This window comes from Cricetulus griseus, chromosome 6, assembly GCF_003668045.3.
Source record: "Cricetulus griseus strain 17A/GY chromosome 6, alternate assembly CriGri-PICRH-1.0, whole genome shotgun sequence".
NCBI lineage: Eukaryota > Metazoa > Chordata > Mammalia > Rodentia > Cricetidae > Cricetulus > Cricetulus griseus.
Window position 1 is genome coordinate 45,739,110 of NC_048599.1, and position 26,242 is coordinate 45,765,351.

General features: G+C 41.2%; 2 protein-coding genes across 8 annotated transcripts in view; one reads left to right on the top strand and one right to left on the bottom strand.

The window, feature by feature from the left end:
• Mcm8 (minichromosome maintenance 8 homologous recombination repair factor) overlaps nucleotides 1-11,060 on the bottom strand; it is a 53,741-nt gene extending 42,681 nt beyond the window's left edge. The window contains exons 1-10 of one of the 4 annotated variants that reach the window (XR_003486513.2): nucleotides 10,796-11,060; nucleotides 9,999-10,170; nucleotides 9,521-9,604; nucleotides 7,615-7,697; nucleotides 6,748-6,897; nucleotides 5,728-5,831; nucleotides 4,085-4,283; nucleotides 3,003-3,088; nucleotides 861-1,012; nucleotides 396-591 (exon numbers count right to left, since the gene is read on the bottom strand). Coding sequence is in view for 3 of the 4 variants with exons in the window: in XM_027421700.2 (XP_027277501.1) it covers nucleotides 396-591; nucleotides 861-1,012; nucleotides 3,003-3,088; nucleotides 4,085-4,283; nucleotides 5,728-5,831; nucleotides 6,748-6,897; nucleotides 7,615-7,697; nucleotides 9,521-9,604; nucleotides 9,999-10,146 (1,202 nt within the window). In the remaining variant the exon portion in view is untranslated. The remainder of the gene's footprint in view (nucleotides 1-395; nucleotides 592-860; nucleotides 1,013-3,002; nucleotides 3,089-4,084; nucleotides 4,284-5,727; nucleotides 5,832-6,747; nucleotides 6,898-7,614; nucleotides 7,698-9,520; nucleotides 9,605-9,998; nucleotides 10,171-10,795) is intronic. The other 3 variants (XM_027421700.2, XM_027421703.2, XM_027421701.2) reach the window with 3 other exon arrangements.
• A 132-nt stretch (nucleotides 11,061-11,192) lies between these two features.
• On the top strand, nucleotides 11,193-23,963 carry Trmt6 (tRNA methyltransferase 6). 4 transcript variants are annotated; one of them, XM_027421705.2, is made up of 12 exons: nucleotides 11,282-11,423; nucleotides 11,687-11,897; nucleotides 15,249-15,376; nucleotides 16,400-16,509; nucleotides 16,971-17,062; nucleotides 17,172-17,255; nucleotides 17,512-17,636; nucleotides 18,232-18,587; nucleotides 18,989-19,074; nucleotides 20,605-20,707; nucleotides 20,807-20,893; nucleotides 22,393-23,963. In XM_027421705.2, exons 2-12 carry the CDS (start codon nucleotides 11,794-11,796, stop codon nucleotides 22,582-22,584), a joined length of 1,467 nt encoding a protein of 488 aa, XP_027277506.1. In that variant the 5' UTR covers nucleotides 11,282-11,423; nucleotides 11,687-11,793; the 3' UTR covers nucleotides 22,585-23,963. The 4 variants fall into 4 exon arrangements, with proteins under 4 accessions (XP_027277505.1, XP_027277506.1, XP_027277508.1 ...); XM_027421704.2 differs by lacking the exon at nucleotides 11,687-11,897 and having other exon boundaries at nucleotides 11,193-11,423; XM_027421707.2 differs by lacking the exon at nucleotides 11,282-11,423 and having other exon boundaries at nucleotides 11,770-11,897; nucleotides 16,402-16,509.
• The last annotated feature ends 2,279 nt before the right edge of the window (nucleotides 23,964-26,242 follow it).

Genomic DNA, 26,242 nt, shown 5'->3' on the forward strand with positions numbered 1-26,242 from the left:
TTCCTTTTTTTTTTTTTTTCCTAAAAAGGCGTAAGTATAAATGCCCCTTGCTATACATTATTTTCTGTTGCTACTACTCACTTCTGTCACCACAGTGCAAAGGCAGCTAGGACATCATCTAAGTGACTGAATGTGGTTCTGTTCCAATAAAGCTTTATTTCTGGACACTGGAAACTGAATTTCATATAATATTGTGTAATAAAGTACTCTTCATTTTTTTTTTTTTTTAACCATTCAAAAACACAAAAGCCCTCACAAGTCCTGGAACAAAAGACAGTGGGCTACATGTGTTCTACAGACTCGTTTGTTGACTATTTTGACTAGTTTTTTTGAGAAGTAACCAAGAGCACGCTGACATGCACATATATAACAAAGCTCAGGTCACTAAGACATACTTGACAATGAGCTTCAGCAGGTTCTCTTCAGCCTGAATCTCTTGGATGGCATACAGGTCTTTAAGTGAGAACTCCATCAATGTCCCATGCTGACAGCCATCCTCTGCAGTCTGTGCTTTCTGTCCTTTGCTGTTGCTAACAGAATTTGCTTCAATGTACAAAAGGAACATGCACTTATCATTCTTATTCCGAGAACCTGTAAATTCAAAATATTAATGTATTGTTTTCATTTTCCATAAAACAACTTGACTGAGTTTTAAACAAGATTTATGACTTGGTGATTTTATTTATTCATTTATCTTTTAGGGACAGGGCCTCAAGACTAACCTCAAACTCTGACAATCCTTCTACCTCAGCTTCCTGAGAACTAAAACACTTCATCTTACATAGAAACAAAGAATTCCTAAATTATTTGAGATGCAGAAATATCTTACACAGAGAAAAAAGCTAACATATCACTGTTACCTTCTTCAGTATTGGAGACTTTGACAATTCCAGTAATAGTCACTGTATCTCCTGGCACACAACTATCTACAAGATCATGAACAAGTTCACATTCTATTGTTCGAGGGATCCGTCCTGCTTCTCTCTGTGCATCAGACATCAGCTCCTGTATTCTACAGCAATCAACAATTTTCAGTTAGCATACATCTTACTTCCAGCTGTTTCCTCAGACAGTGACTATTCAGCATCTGTACAATGCTGTTCTAGATGAAGACAGACTGCTTTTTAAGAAGTTCAATGGTATTTCAAAAATCACTTTAACAGTTTCCAATTCGTTATGGCAGAATGAGCATAGGTATTCATTTCTCCAAGCATCCCTCAAGAATCCAACAAATAAGACTCACCAAAGAAGTGAAGACGTTTGGAGCATGCAAAAGTGGTATTAACAAGTGAGGTACTAGTGAAAGTTTTGAAAAGAGCAAATAGTAAAGTAGTGATGGATGAAGCACAATGAAGTCCAGAATGCACAGACAAAACTCACAAGGGTACAGAGAAGTGGCACCCAGGATCTCAGCAGAGTCCCAAGAGGTTCTCAAAGTCGGGGGCAGGTAGCAACGGACAGTACAGAATAAGAGTTTCGAATGTCTTTGGAAGAAGTAAGCAATCAGATAGGAAAGAGTGAGAATTTACCACCAGGCAGCAGGAGCACTGTCTATAGAAATGGGCAGATTCCTTCTAAAAGGGGAACTAAGATGTCCATGAGGCTATCTCAATTCCAGATATCTCAGTTCAGCCTTCGAGAAGCTCAAACCAACTCAAGAACACTCAAAATAACCAGAACTCCCGTCTTACTCGGGGATGTCTGAGGAGGAGGAAAGAACTCCAACCCATGGAGAGCAGCAGGGATGATCCCACTTCTCCAAACAATCTCTCACCTCATCGCTGAAATGGCAGTAATTCGAGGAAGAGAAAATAAAACACTGGAGTCTAAGAGCATGTCATAAAACAAAAATAAAGTGTTCTGAGATGAGAACAGACAGAGGACAAGTATGAAATCAGAAAATTAAAACCACCAAGGTAAAGGTGCATGTCTGTAACCCCAGTGCTCAGAAGGCTAAGACAGCATTGTGGGTACAAGATTACACATGGACTACAATTAGTCTCAATACAATGACAACAAAGCACATAAAAAGCAAACATTTCTAGAAATGAAACAACAAAGAGCCAACTTAATTTGGAAAGCATGCAGAGAAATGAAAGGGTAAGGCAAACCCAAAGGAACGGGTAATGTAAGGAATGCATCTGATTGGAAGTCCACAGACAAAGTAGCAGACAGTGTACTGGACAGCTAAAGAAAACTCAGAGACAAAAAGTGTCAAGGGGCAAGAAGCTAACTAAATATTCCTTCACCATCTCATAACTGCACAAATAAAGAGACCATGGGGGGTGGAGTCCAGCACCCTAAAGGGAATGAGAATCAGAACAGCATCAGAACTCCCACCAACAGCAGGGAAAATAAGAACTAAACAGACTTGAGGAGCTGTCTACATGAAAAACACATAAATGAGGAGTCTGGAGAGATGGCCCAATGGTTAAGAGCACTTACTGCTCTACCAGAGGACCAAGTTCAGTTCCCAACACTCATGATCTGCCTGTAACACAGCTCTGGGGTTCAATCCCATGCCAATCTTCTGGCTTGTGATGTCCCTCTTGTGACCTCCTTGGGCACTCACACAGTCATGGCATACATTGATGCAGACATACTACACATAAAAATAAATCTTCTTTGAAAAATAGAGAAATAATGCCATATTTGGAAAGCAAATAAAGTACAATAAGCCAATAGTAAATGGTATAAAATGCTGAAAAAAAGAACATATCATAAAATAGGCCACTTTTAAGTGATTATTTAAAACTTCAATACTATCACAGTCCATCATGGAATATGAAATGAATATTACATTTAAATACGAAATGAACCACTTCTCAGTAGCAATGGGATGTATCCTTTCTAGAATGTAGACACCAATTTCAAAGAGATAATTACCATTTTAAAATATAAAGAAGCACTGTTTTCAGATCAAATGCCACGACACATATAATAAAACCATAGACTTACTCAGCTGAATGAGAACTCTTTTACATAATGTTCCAAGTGCTTACTTGATCAACTGCCAGTCCACTGTAACTGTGAGAGGAGAGCTTCGCAAAGGAGTAAACGACTTCCCTCGACATGCAGGCACGGGACACTGCAACACAAGATTTACTTTCAGCTTCTGGTAAACCATGACCATGTCTGAAGGTAACTGAGTTACCACCTCACCTACATCTTGTTACAATCTTCAGATGTCATTCTTGACCCTTTTCTAGCTGACCCTTCTCATTTCCTATATTTATTTTTGCTGTGAGTAGCCAAAGTTCCCCACTTACCTCCGTATCATGTACTTATTCCTTCCTCTATGACCACAAACTCTCTCAGTCTTGGGCTCCTTGACTGCCCCTTCTCCTTCAGTCCACATGCTTTGACCCAACCTTCTCCTTTTGAAGTCTTTCATTAAGGACCTTCATTAACCCTCAACTCTCCTCTAGCCCCCTTTGCACTGTGTAGTATATTCACTTGACTTGTAATTCTCATTGTATATGTAGGTTGTGTTCAAGTTTTCCTAAGTCACTTGTTGGCTGTTAAAGCTCAAGAGGCACTTATAAACCTAAGGCATTGTAGTAGATATGCAACTGTATAACTCCCTGATCAGGAGCAGGAGTGAGCTTCCTCTCCTGGAACCCGGGCAGTCTGTGACTGATGCTACTCAACTGTGACAGAAGCGATAGTACATGATAAACCAGGCTAGCTTATGAAAGGCAGTGTTCTGCCTACCATCTGATCCTTTCCACAGCAGCTATCAGCAGCCCTGAGCAGACTACATGCTCTGAACTGCCATCGTATGTGTAAAAAGCCAAAACAAGCCCATAAGAAGGGTGCCCAGCCAAGACTGCTCACTCTACCAGCTCCAGTCATTACGTGATGGCAACTCCATAGAGACATAGAGGCAGAATTACCCAGGTGAGGGTTCTTCAAGCCTTTGAAAGTAAGAAATCATGAGAAACAATGAAGTCTTGTGGTTTTGAGCTCTAAGTGTAAGGCCATTTGCTCTCCAACAGCTCTCTGTTCACGGACACTGGAAAATGTTTCCTGTAAACTGACGTGCCTTCATAAAGAAGGTAAAGTCGGTTAAAGAGCATATCACCTTTGTAGGAAGATTGTACTTCCCATCGGGCAAAGGGAAGCTCTGGATCTCTCCACATGCAGCACAACGGAAAGCCATCTTGGTGCAAAGAGGCTTTATGTTACCAACACGAACCACGGTCCCTCTTATAGAGATGTACTTCCCATAGCAGTTTGCTCGGACGTTCTTGAGGTGTGTTAAGGGCTCATAGTTGTACACTCTAAAAACAGAATAAGAATGTGTCTATTTACAAACTTACAATGAACAGAGAGAGGTGTATTTTCACAAGTTCCTTTTGGGAGCAAAGAAATCTCACGAAATAACACTCAGTAGGCAATTTGGTTATGGAATCAAATTAGCAAGGAACACTGATTTCCTTGTTTATATAAACTAAGGTTCTCATTCTGTTTTTCAAGTTTTTTTCTTTTCTTTTTGTAACATTTACTGATTTGTGTGTGCAAGAGGCACGAGCATACCTTGGTGTGCATATGGAGATCAGAGGACAACTTGTGGGAGTTGACTCTCTCCTTCCACTATATGGGTTCCAGTCATCAGGCTCAGTGGCAGCATATCTTACCCACTGAGTCGTCTCACCACCCCGAAGTTCTTGTTCTTAAATACTTGCCACTACTCAAAACCATGTAAGCAAGAAAGAATACATGGAATATAGTTTACAAGGGAAGAGATACAAATGCCCAACAGATATTTGTGAAGATTTTCACTGTCAATCAGGCATCAGGGAATAGTAAAATACTGCCTTGAGATTTCATCTCCCTCAGTAAGAATGGCTATCAATCAGAAAAAAAAGAAAACAAATGCTGTTAATATCCCTTATACACTGCTGGTGGAATATAAACAGGTAAATCAGTAACCCTTAAAAATGGAAAACAGAATTATCATATGACTCAGTTATACCACTACTGGGTATAAACCTGAAGGATTCTGAGTGAGCACACCACAGATACTTGCAAACTCATGTTTACTGCTGTACTATTCACAATAGCCAAGAAAAGGAATTAGCCTAGATATCTGTAATAGATAAATGGAGAGGGAAAATGTGGTACATAATGGAATTTTATTAAATTGTAAAGAAGCATGAATTATGACACTCACATGAAAATGGATAGAACTGGAGATCAGCATGTTAAGCAAAATATGCAAGATTCAGAAATATACACTGCATGCTTGCTCTCATACATGAAATATATTACAGACACCCACACATGAAAGTAGAAAGGACAAGTCTGAAGGGAGATAGGAGGGGTAAACAAGAGAGGATAATGGAATCTCTGTGCCATTAAAAAACAGAAGCAGGAAGCCGGGCATTGGTGGCACACGCCTTTAATCCCAGCACTCAGGAGGCAGAGGCAGGCGGATCTCTGTGAGTTTGAGGCCAGCCTGGTCTCCCGAGCGAGTGCCAGGATAGGCTCCAAAGCTACACAGAGAAACCCTGTCTCGAAAAACCAAAAAAAAAAAAAAAAAAGGGGGGGGCTCTTTAAGGGGAGGATGGGGTCTAGTCAAAAGCTAAAAGGGGAAATAAGTGAGGCCAGTGGAAGATGGGATGAAAATTAAAAACAAAGTCATGATATATGTGTGTATAAAAGTTTCACAATGAAACCCATTTGTTTGTACAAAAAGTTATTGAGAAAAAAAAAGTTTCTCACCTTGCAAAAATATGTGGCACATTCACCATTGTTTCTCCATCACTAGACAATCCTTCTTGAGCTTGTAATTCAGCTGCATGCTGTTCAAGGTCCTTGGTTAATACCTTAGTCAAAAATTGAAAACTACTCTTTAAGCAGAACTATCATAGAGAACCCAAAGCTCATGAAAAAACATAAACATACTGTGACAGTCAGTTAAAAGACTGATAATTGACTATGACTATTTATTTTGCAGTAGATTGTGTTCTTTGGGACCTTCTTGTACCTGCACCAATTTCAGCATCTCTACCTTTTATCCCAAATAAATTTAAAGTCCTTACAGTAGGGGCTGGAGATATGGCTCAGCAGTTAAAAACGCTTGCTGTTCTTGCAAAGGACTGAGATTCAATTCCCAGCACTGACATGGTGGCTCAAAACCATCCATAAGTCCAGTTCTAGTGGAACCAATGCCATTTTCTGACCTCTGGGTACTAGTCACACACGATATACACATACATTTGGGCAAAACACTCACACACATAAAATAACAGCCTTCAAAGCCATTACCCACTGGGTTCCACCCGGCACTTATCAATGCCTGTCCTGGGATCTGCTTCCCTTTACCTGGAAGCACTTACGGGTGCTTTCAGGTGCTGTGTCATCTGTCCCTGAGAAAAACTGACACAAGCACAGAACAATTGTTACTCCCAGTTTACACATGGGACCCTTGGAGAAATAAGTGATTTTTCTGATGCCAAAGAAACGACATCTGAGGTCAGTCCTTTTGTTCCAAGTTCCTGACATCATGCTTGTTTTATTTTTCCTATGAAGTAAGATACTTCCTCCAAAAGGAAGTATGACTTCTATATCTTTAATGAGATTAAACTGATTCACATAAATTGCATGTAGGCTGAACTTGTTATCTCTTAGGGGAAGTCTGCAATCCTTAAATTCTAACCAACTTCTGTTATTAAAAGCTAAGCACCTTTTAAAAATTACTGATACTATGGTATCTCCATTTAAAACACTGGCCAAATTTACCTGATGTATTGCGAGACCCATACATGCCAAGGTTTTCTCAGGGGTATCTCTTAGTGTATTTTCTATATCTGGTATCAAGTTAGTTATTTCATCATCTTTTGTCAGTTCTTTAAAATCCACCAAAATGCTTCCCTTTCTTTCTATTTCATCCTATAAAAGATTAAAATTGAAATATAACAATTGCTTTTTGTGGTGATATATTTTATTGTTTATGATCTAAAAAAGTTTGTCTAGAGATCAGAATGCAAAGTTAGCCACACTAGTCAGTCATACAGGCCAGGAAGTGGTGGCACACACCTTTAATCCCAGCAGCCAAACTAGTTAACCAGAGAAGCTGGGTGTTGGTGGTGGTGTTGGTGGTGCATGCCTTTAATCCCAGCACTAGAGAGGAATATATGGCAGGGAAAACAGGATCTCATTGCAGTCTGAGTGAGTCTGAGGAGCAGTGCAGTCTGGAGATGCAATCTGAGGTTCAGTGGATCGGCCTTTCAATCTGAGCACTGGTAGAGGTGAGAAAACTCTACTGGCTGGTTGCTTTGCTTTTCTGATCTGTCTCTGGGCTTATATTATTCATGCTACAGCTTTTTTGAGTCAATTGTCGCAAATGACCATTTAGTATGTACTCTGAGAAAGCATGGAATAGTCACAAAGTGATAATTCTAATTTTATTACACAACTGTAATGTTATAATTTTTACATACATATATTTAACAAACTCTTGAAATTTGTATTAATAGTAATATCTCCAAGGATGAGAAAGCTAAAGTAGAGAGAATATAATTCACTTGGGTCCACACTGCAGGTGAATGGTAGAGCCAGTTAGTGGTCACATAAAGACAGACCGCCAGTGTTGTTGGAAGCACTCACCTTATCATAAAAGTCAATGTGTCTTGTGAAAAACTTCTCAAATGCTTGAATTTTCTCAATAAAAGGAGAGCTATTACTGTAAACTAATCCAACAAATACAGCATTAGTACCAATAGTCACAGATGGCAGCATTTATATTTTCCCGAGACAGATCCCTAGAAACCATAAATTTCCCCCCTTAGTTTGTATTGTGATACATTTATTTGGATAAATGTAATGAATACTTGATAAATGAATGAATACTTGAGATTCTTAAAAAACAAAAACAAAAACTGATGTCTGAATAACCTGAAATATCTATAAAAGCCCAAATATCTGAGAAACTTTCTACTGAGTTTTAGACTCCTCAAAGGGTATATCAATTCAAATATCTTACACAATAAGCTTAAACTAAACATTATAAAGTACAAAGCCATGCACATGAACAGCAGAGCTAAACATAATCACTATCTTTGCAAAGTACATTCTACTTGTTCATACTGCCACTTGCCAAATTATTTCCAAAGATCTGGAGATAGACCAAAGCTTAACTGTAATCTCAAAATTGTAATACTACCTTTTTAAAATATTTTTACTAAGATTTATAATATCTTTAAATTTCTCTCTCACAGAAACAACCTAGTGAAATGCAGCTGGGTCAATTTTAAGGTGTCCCTGAATTCCATCTTTAGTAATCTAAAGGTCACTTACAGTTCTCTGAGCTAACTGCTAGAGAGTAGTTACTACATCCTAAAGGAATAAAGGATCTTCTGTGAAACACATCTACCAAGTTAATAGGGAGGGGAAAGAATTCAATCACAGAATGAATACTGGAAGTCTTTCACATGACAGGATTTTGACCACAAGCAATATATTATAGAAGGGGGAGGGGCATACAATTACAAAAACCACACTTCATAAGAGATACAGTAAACATGTAGATACCATAAGCAGACAGAAGAGCAACATTTCCACGGTTCACAAAAATGTCTAATGGGAGATGGTATTCTTTTCTACAAAAACCTGAAGTGGCATTTAACTCTTGGTTCCAAGCTTATTACTCTGTTTCCTACTGTGACACTGATTGACATCTGGTCCCAAGTTCCCAGACAATCTTAAGGTTCAGCCAACTAGAGACACTGTAAGGACTGGAAGGTGGCAAGAAGTATGAAAGAAACTATTCTTGTTTTTATTCATTTTTTTTAAAGATTTACTTGTGTGTGTGTCTGTGCTAAGTATGTCACATATATAGGCGTCTGCAGAGGCCAAATGAGGGTTTCCAAGGAGCTTCCTTCTGGGAACCAAGCTAAGACTCTCTAGAAGAACATTGAGCATGCCTAACTTCTGAGCTACCTCTGCAGGCTCTGTACAGTTCTTTCAGCATCTCTGCTACTGCACAGGACAGCTATAGTTCCCAGCTCCAGGATCCAAGTAACATCTGATAAGCCCTCAGTTACCAGGAACAACCAGCTTCATTCATGTGTTCTGAGCACAAAGTTGGGTGCCTTTCAAAGTCTCAAAGCACAGCTTTGGAGGGTGCTCTGAGATTAAAGCAACACCTTTCTGTGACTCCACCTTTGACCTCCCAATTTCTGACAACTTTGGAATGCCTTGATTTTTGTTTTCCCTTGGCCATAAGGATCAGACTGCTGTGTCCGGAAATCACTACTTTCCAGGACGTTACCTCATCATTCCCTTTCTGCTTCTGGAGTCTTCCATATACATATCTAATTCTTTGTATTAAACTCCTTTTTGAAACACTCACCAGTTTCTGTTTTCCTGATACATACATAAAAATAATGCTCCTAACAAATGTTTGGAAGAGCAAAAGGCAGATATCAGATATTCAACAGAATCATGGTAACATGAAATGCAGTATCCAGAGATGAACATGCACTCCTGGTATTTTTAAACTCTTTAACTCTACCTTCAGAGAAGTAAAGCTTCCAGCCCTTATACGGTATAAACTGATCCAACGTTGACTGTAGAAGTAAAGGCTGTGATGTTTGTTCTGAAAAAGCAGAATATTATGTTAGTAAAAAACAGAGCACTGTCTTCCCCCAGTCTCTCCTTCTACAGGAGTCTATCAATAGATTCTAAATTGGATATTTCAATAAGAATTACATCCTCCTGTCTACTGTGCGTGAATTGCCTTTTTTACATTTGTCTATGAATGTTGTTTGTGTCCATGTGTGCACCCACGCATGCCACTGTGCGCATATAGAAGTCAGATGACAGCTTGCAAGAGTCAGTTCTCTCCTACCATCATACGGGTTCCGGTTCCTAGGGACCTAAATGAGGGTCATCAGGCTTGGTGGCAGTTACCCTTACCTACTCAGCCATCTACTGGCCCTTTGGTTATTTCTTTCCCGAGAGACAACAAACTAGTCATTGGAGGCACTTACCAGAAGTGTGCTTTCCTGTGGCTTTACTCGGGTCAGCTCTGTGCTCTCTTTCTCTCCAGCTTCCTGAGAAGTTTTCCCCACCTCTTCCTCTTTTCCAGCTTTGGAATCTTCCCCGTCCAAAACCTCTCCCTCTATATGCACCACTCATGTCTTCTAAAAGTCAATAGCACCCCTAAAAAATGTATTAAGGTAGTAAAACGGAGGAAATTAATGTATTGTGTTTGAGACTAGCACATAGGCTTGCAAAGTTGCAGGCTACTGTATAAACTTCATGTATTGTGTAGTTATTCTTTTAATTCCTATCACGACTCAAGGTACACTATAGACGTTTATTCAGCACCAGTTTTCAAGGAACCGCCAAGAGAGAAATAAAGACAGTAACTTGAACTTGTTTGCAGTGTTTGAAGACTATTATTAGGCAGTAATAGCTGAACTCAACTCTCACCTGTATGATAGATACTAGGGGAATATCATAGTTCAATCTTTCTTGTATTTTTTTCTGTGGCAAGCTGCCCTAAAACTTTTCTAACGAAAAATAATTCCACTTAAAAATTCCTATTCCCTAGCTACAAACTACTAATGACAAATTCATACACTGCGGTGAAATTCATTAGGAGAACCTACTCTTAAGGAGATTGAGTTAATAACTAAAAGGTGCGCAAATAAGCAAACCAATTAAAACAAAAGTTTGTCTGTAATAGCACTGAGATAAAAACTCAAGTCTTCAGGACCCTCAAGAGGAGACATTCCATCGCAACACTACGTTCCACATCGACCCAACAGAGTAACTAACGTACTGAGAACGGTGCAATTCCAACATAGCGAAGTAAGCCTGAAAAGAGCCACCCGCAATCCCTCACGTCCCGTCGTCCTAACTGCGGGAGTGCCCGAGTCCTCCCAGCTCGCGGCCGGGCCGTAGGCGGTGCGCACTCCCACGCAGGGCTACGCGGACACCCGGGTCCCAGGGTCACCGCGCCCCGGAACGCGAGACTCAGGCGGAGAGAGCCGAGCACAACACCACAAGGCAAACCCCGAATTTCTCCTGTGTTCTTTTTTGGCGCGTCTATGACGCTTAAGGAAGCCACGCGACGGGAGGGCGGGACGACGTGTAGCCAATCAAAGAGTTCAGATAGGCGGAAGTCCCGAGGCTCCCGGAAGCCGCCCTGAGGTGGGGACCGGAAAGCGGAAGCGGCGCGCAGCACGTGGGGGCGGTGCCGGCCGAGGGGTAAGTTCCTCCTGGCGTGTGGTACTGCTGGAGGCTGGAGCGGCAACCGATCTTGGATACGGCCTGGCGTCCATGGAGGCATCAGCGGAGCAGCCAGGTCCACAGCTCCCGCATGCCGGGGACCACTGCGTCCATGACGGCGACTTCGTGGTGCTGAAGCGGGAAGATGTGTTCAAAGCAGTGCAAGTGCAGCGGAGAAAGTGAGTCAAGTTGCTGGCCCTGGGCGGCGCGCACCTTCCCCTAGATAAGCACCCCCTCCAGTGTCCCACTCTTAGTTCTTTGAATCGGGCCCCCCAGCCGTTGTTGCCACCACTCAGGTCTCCCTATCACAGAGGACTTTTGCCTCTTGGATTCTTTCGCATCCTTGGCTAGAGGGTCTCCTTTGCCCTTTTCTCATCCTACAGCACTCTCCTCTGCCTTTCATTCCTCAACCTTCTACCGTCAGCGCCCGATTCCCTTCCAGGAATTCCAGGCTTGGTACTCCGGCCCCCCGAGGACGCTTCATTTAGGTTCTTAGGGTCTTCTCTATCATAGAACTTCACCAGCCTTTCCAATTGAGATCTCTTCATTATGTCTGACTCTCACCCCACCTTCCCCATAAATTCGACTTCCTCCGCAAGAGAGAGGAGGGAGGAGAGACAACGAAGATTCCCAACACCTAGTCTGGCTTTCAGGTAGGCAGGCCTCTTCTGTCAACCTCAGGGGGGGGATCTGTCTACTATGAGTAAGAAAAGGCAACTTCCTACGGTGTGCAATCACCGTGAGCCTTTCATTTTATATCGAGGTATTAAAGGTCCAGGAAAATAGAATAGTTCACAAACAGTTCACTCAAGAGCTCAGAGCTCATAATTAAGCTTGGTGACTTTCTGATAGAGCTGATTAAGTTACTTAATCCTAGTAGCTTGTTCATCATTAGAATTTATTGGCATAGTTTGATACAAAGAAGTTTTCTTTTAAACTTGTAATACTGCTTTGTTATTTGCTTGATCGTTGTGCGAGGCTCTGTATACTAGACAAGGACTCTGCCACTGAGTCACGTTGTGATTCCTGTAATAACTCCTTGAAAAGAAGTAAATCATGCAAGGTCAAGAGAACAGCTTTCTGTGGGTCAGAAAACTGGGTATCATGAAATCTGTAACCTTTTCTGATACTCACTTCACATAAGTTAATTTTGCTGCTGTTTGATTCAAACCATTGAATGGTATCTGAAATGAAGCAGGGAACAGTAAGAATGTTAAGGGATGGGAATGTAGCTCAGTTGCTAGAGTGTTTGTCTGTCATGCTCCAAGCCCTCAGTTTGGTTCCCAGCATTACATAAATGGACTGTGTTGGTGTAGGCCTATAATCCCAGTACTTGGGAGGTGGAAAAAAGGAGGATCAGAAGTTCAAGGTCGTGCGTGGACAGTCTGAGGCCAGTCTGGCCAGTGTGAGACCCTGTCTCAAAATAATAAAACCAGTTAGACAGACAGCCGTGTCCAGTACATCAAGCCAGTTGGTAGCCAACCTTTCTTGGCACAAGCGCAATTTGATTAAAACACAACAGTCTAGAATCACATCTGCACCACCTTTTGATCACTTTAGAATTCTCCATTGCGGAAATTTTCTTTTTTATCTCGGTGGTTGAAATTAGAGAAATCTTACAGCTGTCCTCACTGCCGCTCTTATTTTTTGTGTTCTTGAAAGTAGTGTTTTACGTTTCCTTTTCAGAATTTTAAATTAGAAATTCTTTGCCTACTTCCAAGTACATAGGTTTTAGAAATTGACAATTTATAATTTAAGCTTTTAAGCTGAAGTATAACTTAGTGCAGCAAGGCTCCTAGGTTGTGAGCACGTGTTTTGATGAGCACGCCATGTGTGCCCAACCATGCTGATGGCTAGGTGAAGCATATTTTTCTTTAAACACTTTTCTGCTTCCCAAGTGGTGGGATTACGAGTCTGCTACACTGTGCTCAGTTTGCCTCATATTCAGAAATCCTTTCCATTACCAGTGAGACAGACAGGATCTTTAGGGTTTTTTTTTTTTTTGCTTGTTTTTTGGGGTTTTTTTTTGTTTGTTTGTTTTTGTTTTTTTTTGTTTTTCGAGACAGGGTTTCTCTGTGTAGCTTTGGAGCCTATCCTGGCACTCGCTCTGGAGACCAGGCTGGCCTCGAACTCACAGACATCTGCCTGCCTCTGCCTCCCAAGTGCTGGGATTAAAGGTGTGCGCCATCACCACCTGGTGTATCTTTAGTTCTTAAGAAGTACTCTTTAACACTATTTTTTGCCGGTGGTGGCACATACCCTTAATCTCCGCACTCAGGAGGCAGAGGAAGGCATATGCATATCCCTGAGTTGAGGCCAGTTTGGTCTACAGAGCAAGTTCTAGGATAGCCAGGGCTACACAGAGAAACCTTGTTTAAAAAAAAAAAAAAAAATGTGTGTGTGAGTATACATGAAATTGGGTATCCTCGGAGACCAGAAACTTTGTATTTCCTGGAATTGGAGTTATAGATGATTGTAAGCCAGCACCTAATGTGGATGCTGGGAACCAAAGTCTGGTCCTTTGGAAGAGCAGTAAGTGCTCTCAATTGCTCGCTCATTTCTCCAGCCTCCTAAAAAAGTATTCTTTAGAAATTATTTGGAAGCTCTTTCTATCATCCCCTCTTCTTGGCAAAGCCATGATAGTAATATTTGCTTTGTTTAGAAAATGACCTGCTGAATTCAGCTGCATTCCAAACCAGACTCCCTATCACTGGAACAATCCCAGCGTTCTTCATAGTCCTTCCCAGGAAACAGAGCTCACTTATCCATCAGATTGCCTGCCACAGTTTCCTGACTGAGCGTTCAGGCCAGTCAGTTTGAGTACATACCTCCTTGCCTTTGCACGTAAGATAGGCTGGTGGAGGCACAAATCAAGCCAGCTTCAGTGCTTAATTAACACCAGGGGCTTAAGAGGGTGCAAATCTGACGTTTTGAGTGTTATATGTTGGTTACTGGAAATCCAGCTAAGAATTTTCTCTGTTGGAAGCATTTTAAGAGTCCACCAAAGGTTGGTCATATGATTCAAGTGACGCCCGGCTTTCAGCAGGCCATTTTTATGTTGTTGGGTAGGAGACCCTCAAGAATGTAACAAGATTTTGTTCTCCAGATGTGTGACCTTTTGCTTGCCCCCCCCCCTGGCTGGTATCTCCTTCCCTCCTAGAGGAAATATTTCAATTTGGAGAGACTATTGAAATTCAGAGGAACAGCTTCCACACTGTAGCTAAGGCAAATCTGGCCTGGGATTTAGCATCTTCAACAGTATAGTTTACCCAGAGCCCCAGATTTTTATCCTGGAAAAGGGCATCCCAGGATTGCTGTGAGAATGGAAAGGGTACACACACTGATTAACATTTGTTATTACTCAGCAGGTGTTCATTTTGTTTCTTTGAAGGGAAAGGGTTTTTGTTGTTGTGTGATTCCCTTTGAAGCTGCAGTAAATACAGATCTGAGAGACAGGACAGCTTAATGCCCAGCCCTCAGCAGTACCTGTCAGTGTTTGGTCCATCTCAAATGTGGGGATTTCCAAAAATGTTAATTTCTAATACAGGTTATTTGGATTTGCCACTTTTCTAATAGAATAACCAGTTAGACAGAGACCAAGGAGTTTTTGAAAATTGTTGTCATCTCAGTGATTATTTTGTTGGGAGTTTTCTAGTGTGAGTTGTGTGAGGTGTCACAATGCATATTCATTGCCTGGGAATCTTGGCAGTCATAACTGTGTTGAAATCTGCAGAATCTGTGAGTTTAAGCAAAATGCAATCAGACCTGTATCCCATAAAAAGAATGTCTTTTTTCCTCTAAAAGTCAGTGTCTTCCTAGCTTCTTTACTAATGTTTGTATCTCTCCTCAACCTGGTTCTCTCTAGTTCTTTGTCAAGTTTGTACACAAAAATAGTGCTGCTAACTATTTATCATGAGACGTTTTTGAAATAAACTAGAGTGAGTACACCTGTTGTAGCATGAATGCAAAAGAAGTCAATTGATTGGTTGCTTTTTCTTCCTCAGAAAAGTAACTTTTGAAAAACAGTGGTTCTACCTGGATAATGCCATCGGTCATAGTTACGGGTCAACATTTGAAGTAAGCAATGGAGGAAGTCTTCAGCTCAAAAAGAAGAAGGAAGAGCCTACCTCAGGTACCCATTTTAGATGTATGAGATAGATATTCTGCAGTTAGCTAGGCAGACTTTCATGTAATTTGGACACTTTCCGGGAAACTCAGCTAAAACAAGAGGTGATCCTAAGAAGTGAAGGTCAGACTTAAGGGGCTGATAGAGGGGGGGTAGATAGGCACTTAGGATAAGAAAGATTGCAGGTGCAGACATTAGCTCAGCTGGTAGTGTGCTTACATGGTGTACATAAGGCCCCGTTCATCTGCAGCACTCCGTGAGTGAGGAATTAAAGTACTTGAGACATGGAGGATCGGAGTTTTCAACTTCATTTTTAGCTATACAGTGAGTTGAGGCCAGCCTATGCTACATGAGAACTTACCTCAAAAAGAAACTTTGAGGAGCTAGCAAGATGGCTCAGCAGGTTTAAGCACTTGTTCTTTTAGAGAACCCAGGTTCAGTTCTGAACACTCAAGCATGGTGCTCACAACCCCCTGTAACTCCAGTTCTAGGGATCTGATACCTTTTTCTGAGTTCAGGCACCCAGGCGTGCATCTGGTACACATATATGCATGCAAGCAAAACACTCATACACATGGAATTAAATCTTTTTTCTTTCTTTCTTTTTTTTTTCTTTTTTGAGACAGGTTCTGTCTACATAGCCTGTCTGTCCCTGAGATAGATGTAGACCAGACTGACCTCAAACTCACAGAGATCCTCCTGCCTCTGCCTCCCTACTGTTGGGTATAAAGGTCTGTGTCACCATGCCCAGCTCTTTAAAAAAAATTTTTTTAGAAAACATTGCAAAATAATTTCAAATCAAGGCAAGCAACATGGCTTAGTGGGTAAAGTACCAAGTCTGACAACTTAAGTTCAGTTTGATCCCTGAGACCTACATGGTGAAAGTGGAGAACCATGTTTTCATACCAGCACGAACCATGCCATTTGTGAGTCCACACACATACACAAATACACATACAATTAAGTAATTAAAATGTAATTTGTAACAGTTTTATATCAAAATTATCATAGAGCAATTTCTTTCCTTAGAGACTAAAGAAGCCGGCACTGATAATCGAAATATAGTTGATGATGGAAAGTCCCAGAAACTTACTCAGGATGATATAAAAGCTCTGAAAGACAAGGGCATTAAAGGAGAGGTAAAAAAGGATTCTTACTCTTCGTTTGTGTGTAGCAAATCTGTTTGCAATGCTGACCTGGAGGTTAAATGGAGTCAGTTAAAATGTGTGTGCTCTCCAACACATGGGGACTTTGTTTCTTATGCTTCTCTTCTACTTATACTTTTAGTGGAAGAGAAGCTTGCAGCTCGTTTGTTTTGATTTTGGCTGATCTTCATCTCTCATCTCCCTTTATTGGCTATCTCTCTTCCTTTAGCTTGGTTTAAAGGAGTGTGTGAACAAGACCCTGGGTTCCATCCCTAACACCAGAAAAAACAAGTCTAAATGGAGTTGTAATGTGTTTATTGCAAACCCTAAGTAGAGTGTAGAAATGCAGTTGTTCCGCCTGTACTTCGTGGAAGAGGGACTGGCAATGAAACCTTTGGCTGGTGCAGGGTAAGACAGTGAAGCTTCAGGGAATCTGCTTGCTCCTTTTCTTACAGGAAATAGTTCAGCAGCTAATTGAAAATAGTACAACATTCCGAGACAAGACAGAATTTGCTCAAGATAAATATATTAAAAAGAAGAAGAAAAAGTAAGTCATTTTGTTTGAAATGATTGAAAATAGTACATCTTTTCTATTTACTAAGTAAATAGTGCTAAAAAGATGATGTTCTAAATTGCTATCCTTTTAATTTCCCTAGATATGAAGCCATCGTTACTATTTTGAAGCCATCTACCCGTATTCTTTCAATTATGTATTATGCAAGAGAACCTGGAAAAATTAAGTACGCTTTGTTTCCTTTCAAAAGTATAATTGGGGGAAAATATGTCTTTAAGAGAGTCATGATTTTAAGTAAAATGAAAAGCTTGCTCATCTGCATAAAGTGTCCTCCTTCCTCATAAATTGTAAGTCCTTTTACTGTCGCCTCAAGCAAACAATAATCTTACCAACATAATTTTTATGAAACAGCTAGAAAAACTATTATTAAATGTCAGGGTTTATTTAACTAAAAGTAAGTGGATCATCCTTTTTTTCCTTAGCCACATGAGATATGATACACTAGCCCAGATGTTGACATTGGGAAATATCCGTGCTGGCAATAAAATGATTGTCATGGAAACGTGTTCAGGCTTGGTGCTAGGTGCCATGATGGAACGAATGGGAGGTAAGTCTCCATGTTTTCAAATTCAGTAAACTACGCTGATGTGAAGAAAGAATAGGGACATGACCTCAGTAGACCTCTATGGCTCCTGTCCCAGAGCCTTCCTGTGTGGTCCATTTCTCCCCAGGAAGGCTGTGTTGGTGTTCTGTGGGGTTGATTCTGGAACTGCAGCTGGCTAATGATTTACTGCGTTGTCAGGCACTGAGGGGTCGAATAGGGAGGCTTCTCGGGGTATTCTGTCTTGGAATACACAAACTGACCTGTCTGATTTCTCTGACTCTGGAGGATGAGAGCTTGCATCTACCCTCCATGGGGATGAACAAGGAGAAAGCAAACAGTCCCAAATCCTTAACCTCCAAACTATAGGAGACCACTGGGTCTCCTATAGTGTCCTGAGGAGATAAGCTTTCTTTAAGACTCCCCATTTGCTTTGGAATTCTATTTTCTCTTTAGGGAGTGGAATATTCATAGTGTTCAGGGACCTCCAGATGGGCTGCAGCATTCTTCACTCTCTAGACATGGGAGAAGAATCATAATTATGTAAGGATGTGGGTTTTGCAGTCTAGATTCCCTCCATTTGTTTGTTTTGTCTGTTCAGGTTTTGGCTCCATTATTCAGCTGTACCCTGGAGATGGGCCTGTTCGGGCAGCAACAGCTTGTTTTGGATTTCCCAAATCTTTCCTCAGTGGTCTTCATGAATTCCCCCTCAACAAAGTAAACAGTCTTCTAGATGGAACATTTTCTGCTGAGATGCTGTCCTCAGAGCCTAAGGACAGCACTCTGGTTGAAGAAAGTAACGGTGAACATGAGGAAAGACAGATATCTGAACAAGCTGATGAGGACAGCATGGCAGAAGCCCCAGAAAGCAACCCAGAAGAACAGAGAACAATGGAAATTATTCCTCAGGACCCAGAGAATAAAGAGCCTAAAGAAAAAGGAAACAAAAGAGACTATGTAAGAATATTTAAGAATATTAAGAGTCAGTATCCTTGTAATAGCTTCAGAGCCCCAGTGAGTCCTTTTAAGTTGTGAGATTTGATGAACTGTGAAACATTAGGTCCCCAGATGATAACTGTCAAAAAAAACTGGGGGAAACCAGGTAGGTGTGTTTGTACACAGCTGTGTGGCTTGGTCTTTGGGCTGGAGCTCTGGGTGACTTTAGCAGCTGCAGTTTCAGCTGTGCTCAGGTAACTTGAAGTTTGGCATTTGAGTATAGGCTTCCTGGATATCCTCGCCTTCCTTGTAAACTACCCCCTTCTGTTGTTTCCTAAATACCACTACTCTGCTCTGATAGGACACAGCATTTTTGTAAACCTGGCTGAATGACCTCAGTGTATTGTTTTCTTACTGTTCAGATTCAGGAAAAACAAAGAAGACAAGAAGAGCAGAGGAAAAGACATTTAGAGGCTGCTGCTCTGCTGAGAGAAAGAAATGCAGATGGGTACGTTGGTGAAGGATACGGGGCACTTCCAGGTGCTACTGCATTCTTCTTCAAAAGCATCTGCGTTTTCTTCCCACTGTCTGCCCTGGTCCTTGTCTAAAATAGATGAAGATTTTCTTTTGGTTGTTGTGGGTTTTTTTTTTTTTTTTTTTTTTTTTTTTCTTTTGAGAAAGACTGGATCTGGGCCAGAGAGATGATTCAGTATTTAAGAGCACACACTGTTCTTGCAAAGGACCAGAGTTAGGCTCCCAGCACCTTGCCCAGTAACTCATAAACTGCCAGTAATTCCAGTTTGGGGGAGATCCAACACCTGTGGCCTCCTTGGATACCTGCACACTAATACACATGTCTACATGCAGTCATACACATTCATAATTTGAAAAATCAATTAGTTAAATTATCCTAACTTTTTTTCCCCTAGGAAAATTTTGCATGTATGAAAATTTAATAACAATTAAAATATAGCCCAGAATAAATAGTAGTGATGAATGGTTTTGTGATATTTTATGAATTTGATATATTACTCAGAAATACAATGCAATAATGGCTAATGACTAAATTGTTCTTTCATCAGAATTAAAATATTTGGCTAAAAAAAAACCCAGGATTTTTATCACATGAAATGCTAAAAAGCTTCCTTTACCAAAATTCTCCTTAACATGTGAAACCCTTTATTCTATGACATGGTTGCCCCCTATATCAGACTAGTATTAGAAAATGCATTAACAGCATATCCATGCCCAGGATGCAAATTATCATAACTTTTGTGTTAAGACTAATAAGTAGTTGGTTGGTTGCTTTTTAAAGAAAGGCCAAGTATAGCAGAGTGGGGAGTTGGTGGTGCTAATTTGATAGTTTCAAGGAAATCTGAACATTCAGCAATGACTAATATATAGGACTGAATAGTCCTATTAGGTGTAAGGGTAGGGCATTAAGATGGCTGTAATACTGGCCAAAACCAAGCTAATGAAAACCCCTGTTAGAGGCTAGTGATATGGAAAAAGAGTGCTTGCTGCTCTTACAGAGAACTGGTATTCAGTAGCCAGCACCCATAATGGCAGCTCACAGCTGTCTATAACTTTAGTCCCAGGGAATCTGACACTCTTGACCTCTTCAGGCACACAAACACACACAGAAAAAAATAAAATAAAATAGTCTTTAAAGAAAGAGAACACCTGTTGGGAGGTCGATTCGGAAGTATAGTATTGATTTTGCTTCCAGATGATCTAAAAGCAAAACACAAGAATATCCTACATATAGCTTACAACCCAGTTCCTTAGAAATAAATAGCTCATGATCTCATTCTGCTTTGAAGTTCTAGAATGTTGTACTTGAATAGCTCAGGCTGGCCTACTCTCTGTACAGTTCAAGCTAACCTGAAACTTGTGGCAATCCTCCTTCTTGAACCTGAGCATTAAAATTTTAGCTATGCACAACCTTGCCTGGTTGTATGTGATCATTTTAAATACACATAAAATCCATGTTCCATTTAGAAGGTGTAAAGAGACATTCTCTCTGTTTTCCTTGCAGTTTGATCGTGGCCAGTCGTTTCCACCCCACTCCACTGCTACTGTCTTTGCTAGACTTTGTGGCCCCATCAAGGCCGTTTGTGGTCTACTGTCAGTATAAAGAGGTAATGCTGAGACAAACTGGACAAAGCTCCTACATCTGAATTTTAATCCCCCTATTGTAGGTCAGGAAATATCTTAACAGGATTCTGTTTTGCCCTTAGCCTTTGTTGGAATGCTACACAAAACTTCGGGAGAGGGGAGGGGTCATCAACCTGAGACTGTCCGAAACCTGGCTCAGAAATTACCAGGTAAGCATTCTCACTGCCATTCTCCAGACCTGCTGGCTCCTTGCAGGAATACTGCCAGGTTGTCAAGTTGTTAAATAGGGCCACTGTTTACAGTGTCTGCCTGTCACTCAGAAAAAAATGCCCTGGCTTCCTGGCCTTCTTTTCATATCAGGGTGCACTGTTCTGTAACTGTAGTCCAGGGAGTTGGGGGTGTTTGTTTGTTTTGGTTTTGTGGGGGGCGGTGTTTGTTTGGGTTTTTGAGACAGGGTTTCTCTGTATAGCCTTAGCTGTCCTGCAACTCCATTTGTAGATAAGGCTGGCCTCAAACTCACAGAGATCTGCCTGTCTCTGCTTCCGAAAGACATTCACCACCATGCCCAGCTAGTCCAGAGTTATTTAAAATGCAAATAATTAGTTATACTACCCTCAAGACTTGGCTATCTATAGAGTTGGATAACTGAAAATGAAGTGACCCTGTCCTCTGCTGCAATATATTCCCAGCCAGTTCAGGGTTTGCTGGTGGTGTGTCATTCCGGAATACAAAACACTGAGGTGTATTCATGTTCATTCTCTCCCTCACCTGCCTCCTCTCTGGCAGTGTTAGATATCAGAACCAGGATCTCAGGATGCTGGCCAAGTACTCTGCCACTGAGCCATACCCTTGGGCAGATACATGCCAAGGTAGAAGTTCTATAAGAGATTTATTAGGGCAAAGGGACCTTTAATATATATGTATATTGGGGGGTATGGAATTCTATAGGTCAGTACTTACAACAGGAAAGTAATAGCCTACATCAGTACTCTGAGAAAGTGTCAGGCAGGCCAGTGGGGAGCTGGGAGTAAACTACTCATGAAGGAACCTCCTAGACTGAGTAGGAGTGGTCTGATCTTGTGTCTGGGCTCAGTTTGGTCTCAATTATGATCCCTGCAGCAGATCCTTAAGTCACAGTAGCTGGAGACTTTTTGCTGCCTGTGCCTGAATGCCTCATAGCCAGTTCTTTCGGGAAGGGAGGTTGGAGGGGGCACTTCTGTGTTGACATGTCCCCCGCCTGTCCTGCTGGTTGGCATCCATACCTACCACAGTGAGGATGCTGCTGAGTCCAAAGTAATACTGCTGTGTCGTGTTGCAAAAATAACAAGTAAGAAGAGCCTTTGCTGGGGTTAACTGCAGAGAAGTGTTCATCCAGTGTTGCTTCTCCATATTCTTCATATACCCCACACCCCATTGTTGGCCATGAAGCTTCCTAGAGCCAGAGTTATTAAGAAACCATTCACCCTCCCCCCTCACTGGCATTCAATTTAAGAGAAGCAGGGCTTCAGTTATGTTTTGTTTAAAATAAATAGTTCTTTGTTTTTATACTTTCTTCTGCAATGTGCTGTAAAGAAGTGGTCTTATTAAAAGTTAGTGATTTTAAATCAGGAGAACTTGTCACTAAAAGTCTGACTTTTGTTATGTTGTTGACATAGTTTGTAAGAATGCAGAAAGACATGAATGTCCGTTTTTTTCCTGTCTTGGCTAGGTTTTGCCAGATCGAAGTCATCCCAAATTGCTGATGAGTGGAGGTGGAGGATTCCTTCTGTCTGGCTTCACTGTTGTCTCAGACAGCCTTCGAGCAGACCCCAGTCTCAAGTCTTGTGCAAGCACTTTAGACTCACACGAGCCTGAGGAGCCAGCAGCTAAAAAACAGAAATGCGTGGGATCTGGCTCTTAAGAAATTACTGTTTGTTCTAAGGCATTCTGCAGCTGAAACTACACTTTAAATGACATCACTAAATGGTTTTTGTTTTTTTGGGGTTTTTTTTGTTTTTGTTTTTCCATCCTAAGAATATGTGCACCTGTTCCTGGCAAGAAGCAAGCCTTTCGTTGGCTTCACATGCGGTAATGGGTGGATACAAAAGTCTTGTTTCCATAACAGACTGAGTACTTAAAAGTACTCTGCAAGCCGGGCGTTGGTGGCACATGCCTTTAATCCCAGCACTTGGGAGGCAGAGGCAGGAGGATCTCTGTGAGTTCGAGGCCAGCCTGGTCTACAGAGAGTGCCAGGATAGGCTCCAAAGCTGTACAGAGAAACCCTGTCTTGAAAAACCAAAAAAAATAAATAAATAATAATAATAAATAAAAAAAATAAAGTACTCTGCAAATACCTTGGGGATGTCAGCATCTTAAAAATGTTGATATGTAAGACTTAGTTTGTATTTTAAACGAAGATGAATAATACAAGCTAGATAAAACATGATGAGCAGTGAAAGGAAATTCCCTCTCATCCATTCTCTTCAACCTAAGCAATATGGATGTGTGAGCCTGTGAGATTTAGAGTACCAAAAATGTCTGCCTGTGCCCTGCAATGCAATAAGTTTTTTTAAATACTAGAATTTATTATTTTAATAGTTAACTGCCTGAAGAAGATCCAGGTATTTATTTTATTGCCTCTCCCCTTTTTTTGGTGCATAGAAAGGTTTAGTAGGTGCTTTTTTGCAGTGGTTCATCCATCTTCTTCTAAATAAAGATATTAGAACTTCTGGGTACTATCAAACAATTGGGTTTTTCCTCTAGAAATGTGTCAGTGTTGCTATATATACATACACATAGATGTATCTGTATATGTCAACACAGACAGAATGTACTACCTGTAGTGGGGGAGAAAAAGAATGAATACACAGTTTATTTGAACTGTGGTAAAGACTTGTGCAAGACAGACCAGCTCTCAGTGTGTTGGTATCACTCCTTGTCAAGTGTTTCAAGTGCCTTTTTCTGGGATTACTCAGGATGGTCTCGGAAGGTCTGCTGGAGTGAGGTTGGTGGCCTTTGTTAGCTCTGAAAAAAAATATAATCAAATTACTTTACCATCTCCATTGTAAGAAATAAAATTGTCTAGAGCAACTTGAGAATCTGAAGTCCTGCTCATTAGAACTTGCTTGCCCTGTGCCGTGTTCGTTCATCATGGATGCCTATCCAGCAAGGAGCATCTCAGATGACTGTTTTCCTAATAGCATGTGCTGTTCTGATCATGGCTGCTGTGATTACCAACTGTGGTTTTTGTTCCTTTTCCTCTAAATAATGGCTTTTAAAGAATAAAATTTCCTACTCTGAGGCATGTGTCATTAATGATAATGAAGCCACATTTATCACATTGAGTGTCTGATGGTGACATGTGGTCTCTGGTAGAGAGCACACTGGAATGTGCCACATGCAAGTCACATTTAAGGAGAGTGTAAGGTTGCACAGGAGATTCAGTAGGAGTTGGTTACTGTTAAAATGACCTCAGCTGGTGTCCAGGTTCTGTTCCTTTCTCTGAATCCTTGAGTCTGCTCTCCAAGGTAGGGGGTCTAAGATCTGAGCTACCAGAGCCCTGCATGCCTCAGAGAACACTAGCAAATACCTCAAGATTGGGGAGGGAGGGGGAGGCTGCCAACCATCTCACTAGCCCTGACAGTTTTGGTACATATGAAAATACTAGTATTCACATGTCATTTGAAAGGATTGGTTGTAAAAACTGCAACAATACAAATACTAGAGACACCGTCCTAAAAATCCAAGGTCTGTAGCATTCAGATACTTGATCCTGTGATCCTTGGTGTGCAGTACCAGGGAGGAGAGTGGACCTAACCTTGAAATAGCTCTAGAATAATACTAATTTTTATGTAAAGAAAATAAAAGATGCTGGGCAGTGGTAGTGCATGCCTTTAATGCTAGCATAGAAGCAGAGGCAGGAGGATCTCTGAGTTCAAGGCCAGCCTGGTCTATAGAATGAGTTCCAGAACAGCCAGGGCTACACAGAGAGACTGTCAAAAGAAAAAATTGCATGAGCCAGCAGTGTGGCTTAGTGGGTAGAAGTGCTTGCTGCGTAAGCCTGGTGAGCTCCAGGAAGGACACAACCAACTCCACACGACCATCCATTGATCACACACACATGGCCAGTGTGTGCTCACACCTACACATCATACACAAATTATTTTTTCTTAGATTCTTTTATTTGGACTTAACTGTGAACACAGGTCAGATTCTAAGATTGAACAGCTACTTAAAAGAACAGGGAATAAACTGTTAGTTATAGTTAATGATGACATTTATAAGGTACCCACAGCTTTTTGAGTCTTTTTTTTTTTAAAGATTTATTTATCATGTATACAATGCATGCCAGAAGAGGGCACCAGATCACATTACAGATGGTTGTGAGCCACTGTGTGGTTGCTGGGAATTGAACTCAGAACCTCTGGAAGAACTGTCAGTGCTCTTAACCCCTGAGCCATCTCTCCAGCCCCCCCCCTTTTTTTTTAAAGTTGATTTTCTTTTCTTTTTGTTTTTAAGATTTTATTTATTATGTATACAGTCTTCTGCCTGCATGCCAGCAGAGGGCACCAGATCACATTACAGATGGTTGTGAGCCACCATGTGGTTGCCAGGAATTGAACTCAGGACTTCTGGAAGAATGGTCAGTGCTCTTAACTGCTGAGCCATCTCTCTGGCCCACTTTTTGAGACTTAATCCTTTATTCATTGGAATAAAAACTTTAATCATAAAATGTTTTTAAATGGGAGTTTTATAAAGCTAGATACTAACTCCAGAGGTCACAATCCAGTGTTCTCTAAAACATTTTATTATATGTGTGTTCTGTGTTTGGTATATGTCAGCAATGGCATATGCATGCTGTGGTGTACATGCAAAGATTGGAGGACACTGCTGAGCATCAGTTTTCTCCTTCCTCCATGTGGGTAGTCAGTCTTGGACAGCATGTACTTCTATCCCCTGAGCCATCTTGTGGGCCCTGAAGCAACTTAAAAAACAAGAACAAACAAACAAACAAAAACCCACAGTAAGTACTGGCTTGATGGAGCTCAGTAGATAAAGTGATTGCCTTGTATACATGGTGATTGTATACAGAACCAATGTAAACCAGACACCATAATCACAGTGTTCTTACGGTAAAATGGGAGGCAGAGTCAGGAATGTTGTGGGATAATCTTTTTTTGTATACTGATGATGTGTCTGCCAAGTCACCTTCTGATTGGTTTAATAAAAAGCTTCACAGCCAATGGCTAGGCAGGAGAGGATAGGTGGGACTTATGGGAAGTGATAGGAACTCTGAGAAAAGGCAAGAGTTGCCAGCAAGACTTGGAGGAAGTACAGTATGGGGGAGAGGTAGTGAGCCACGAGGCAAAATGTCGATTAATATAAATGGGTTAGTTTATGTTTGAAGAACTAGTTGGGGCCGGGCGTTGGTGGCGCTTGCCTTTAATCCCAGCACTCGGGAGGCAGAGGCAGGCGGATGTCTGGGAGTTCGAGGCCAGCCTGGTCTCCAGAGCAAGTGCCAGGAGAGGCTCCAAAGCTACACAGAGAAACCCTGTCTCGAAAAAAAAAAAAAGAAAGAA

What these genes read in the sequence shown, in the direction of transcription:
- Trmt6 (XM_027421704.2), top strand. Translation starts at nt 11,296, where the DNA reads ATGGAGGCATCAGCGGAGCAGCCAGGTCCACAGCTCCCGCATGCCGGG. An exon ending in GTGCAAGTGCAGCGGAGAAA is followed by an intron (nt 11,424 to 15,248) that starts GTGAGTCAAGTT and finishes TTTCTTCCTCAG; the next exon opens with AAAAGTAACTTTTGAAAAAC. An exon ending in CCTGGCTCAGAAATTACCAG is followed by an intron (nt 20,894 to 22,392) that starts GTAAGCATTCTC and finishes TGTCTTGGCTAG; the next exon opens with GTTTTGCCAGATCGAAGTCA.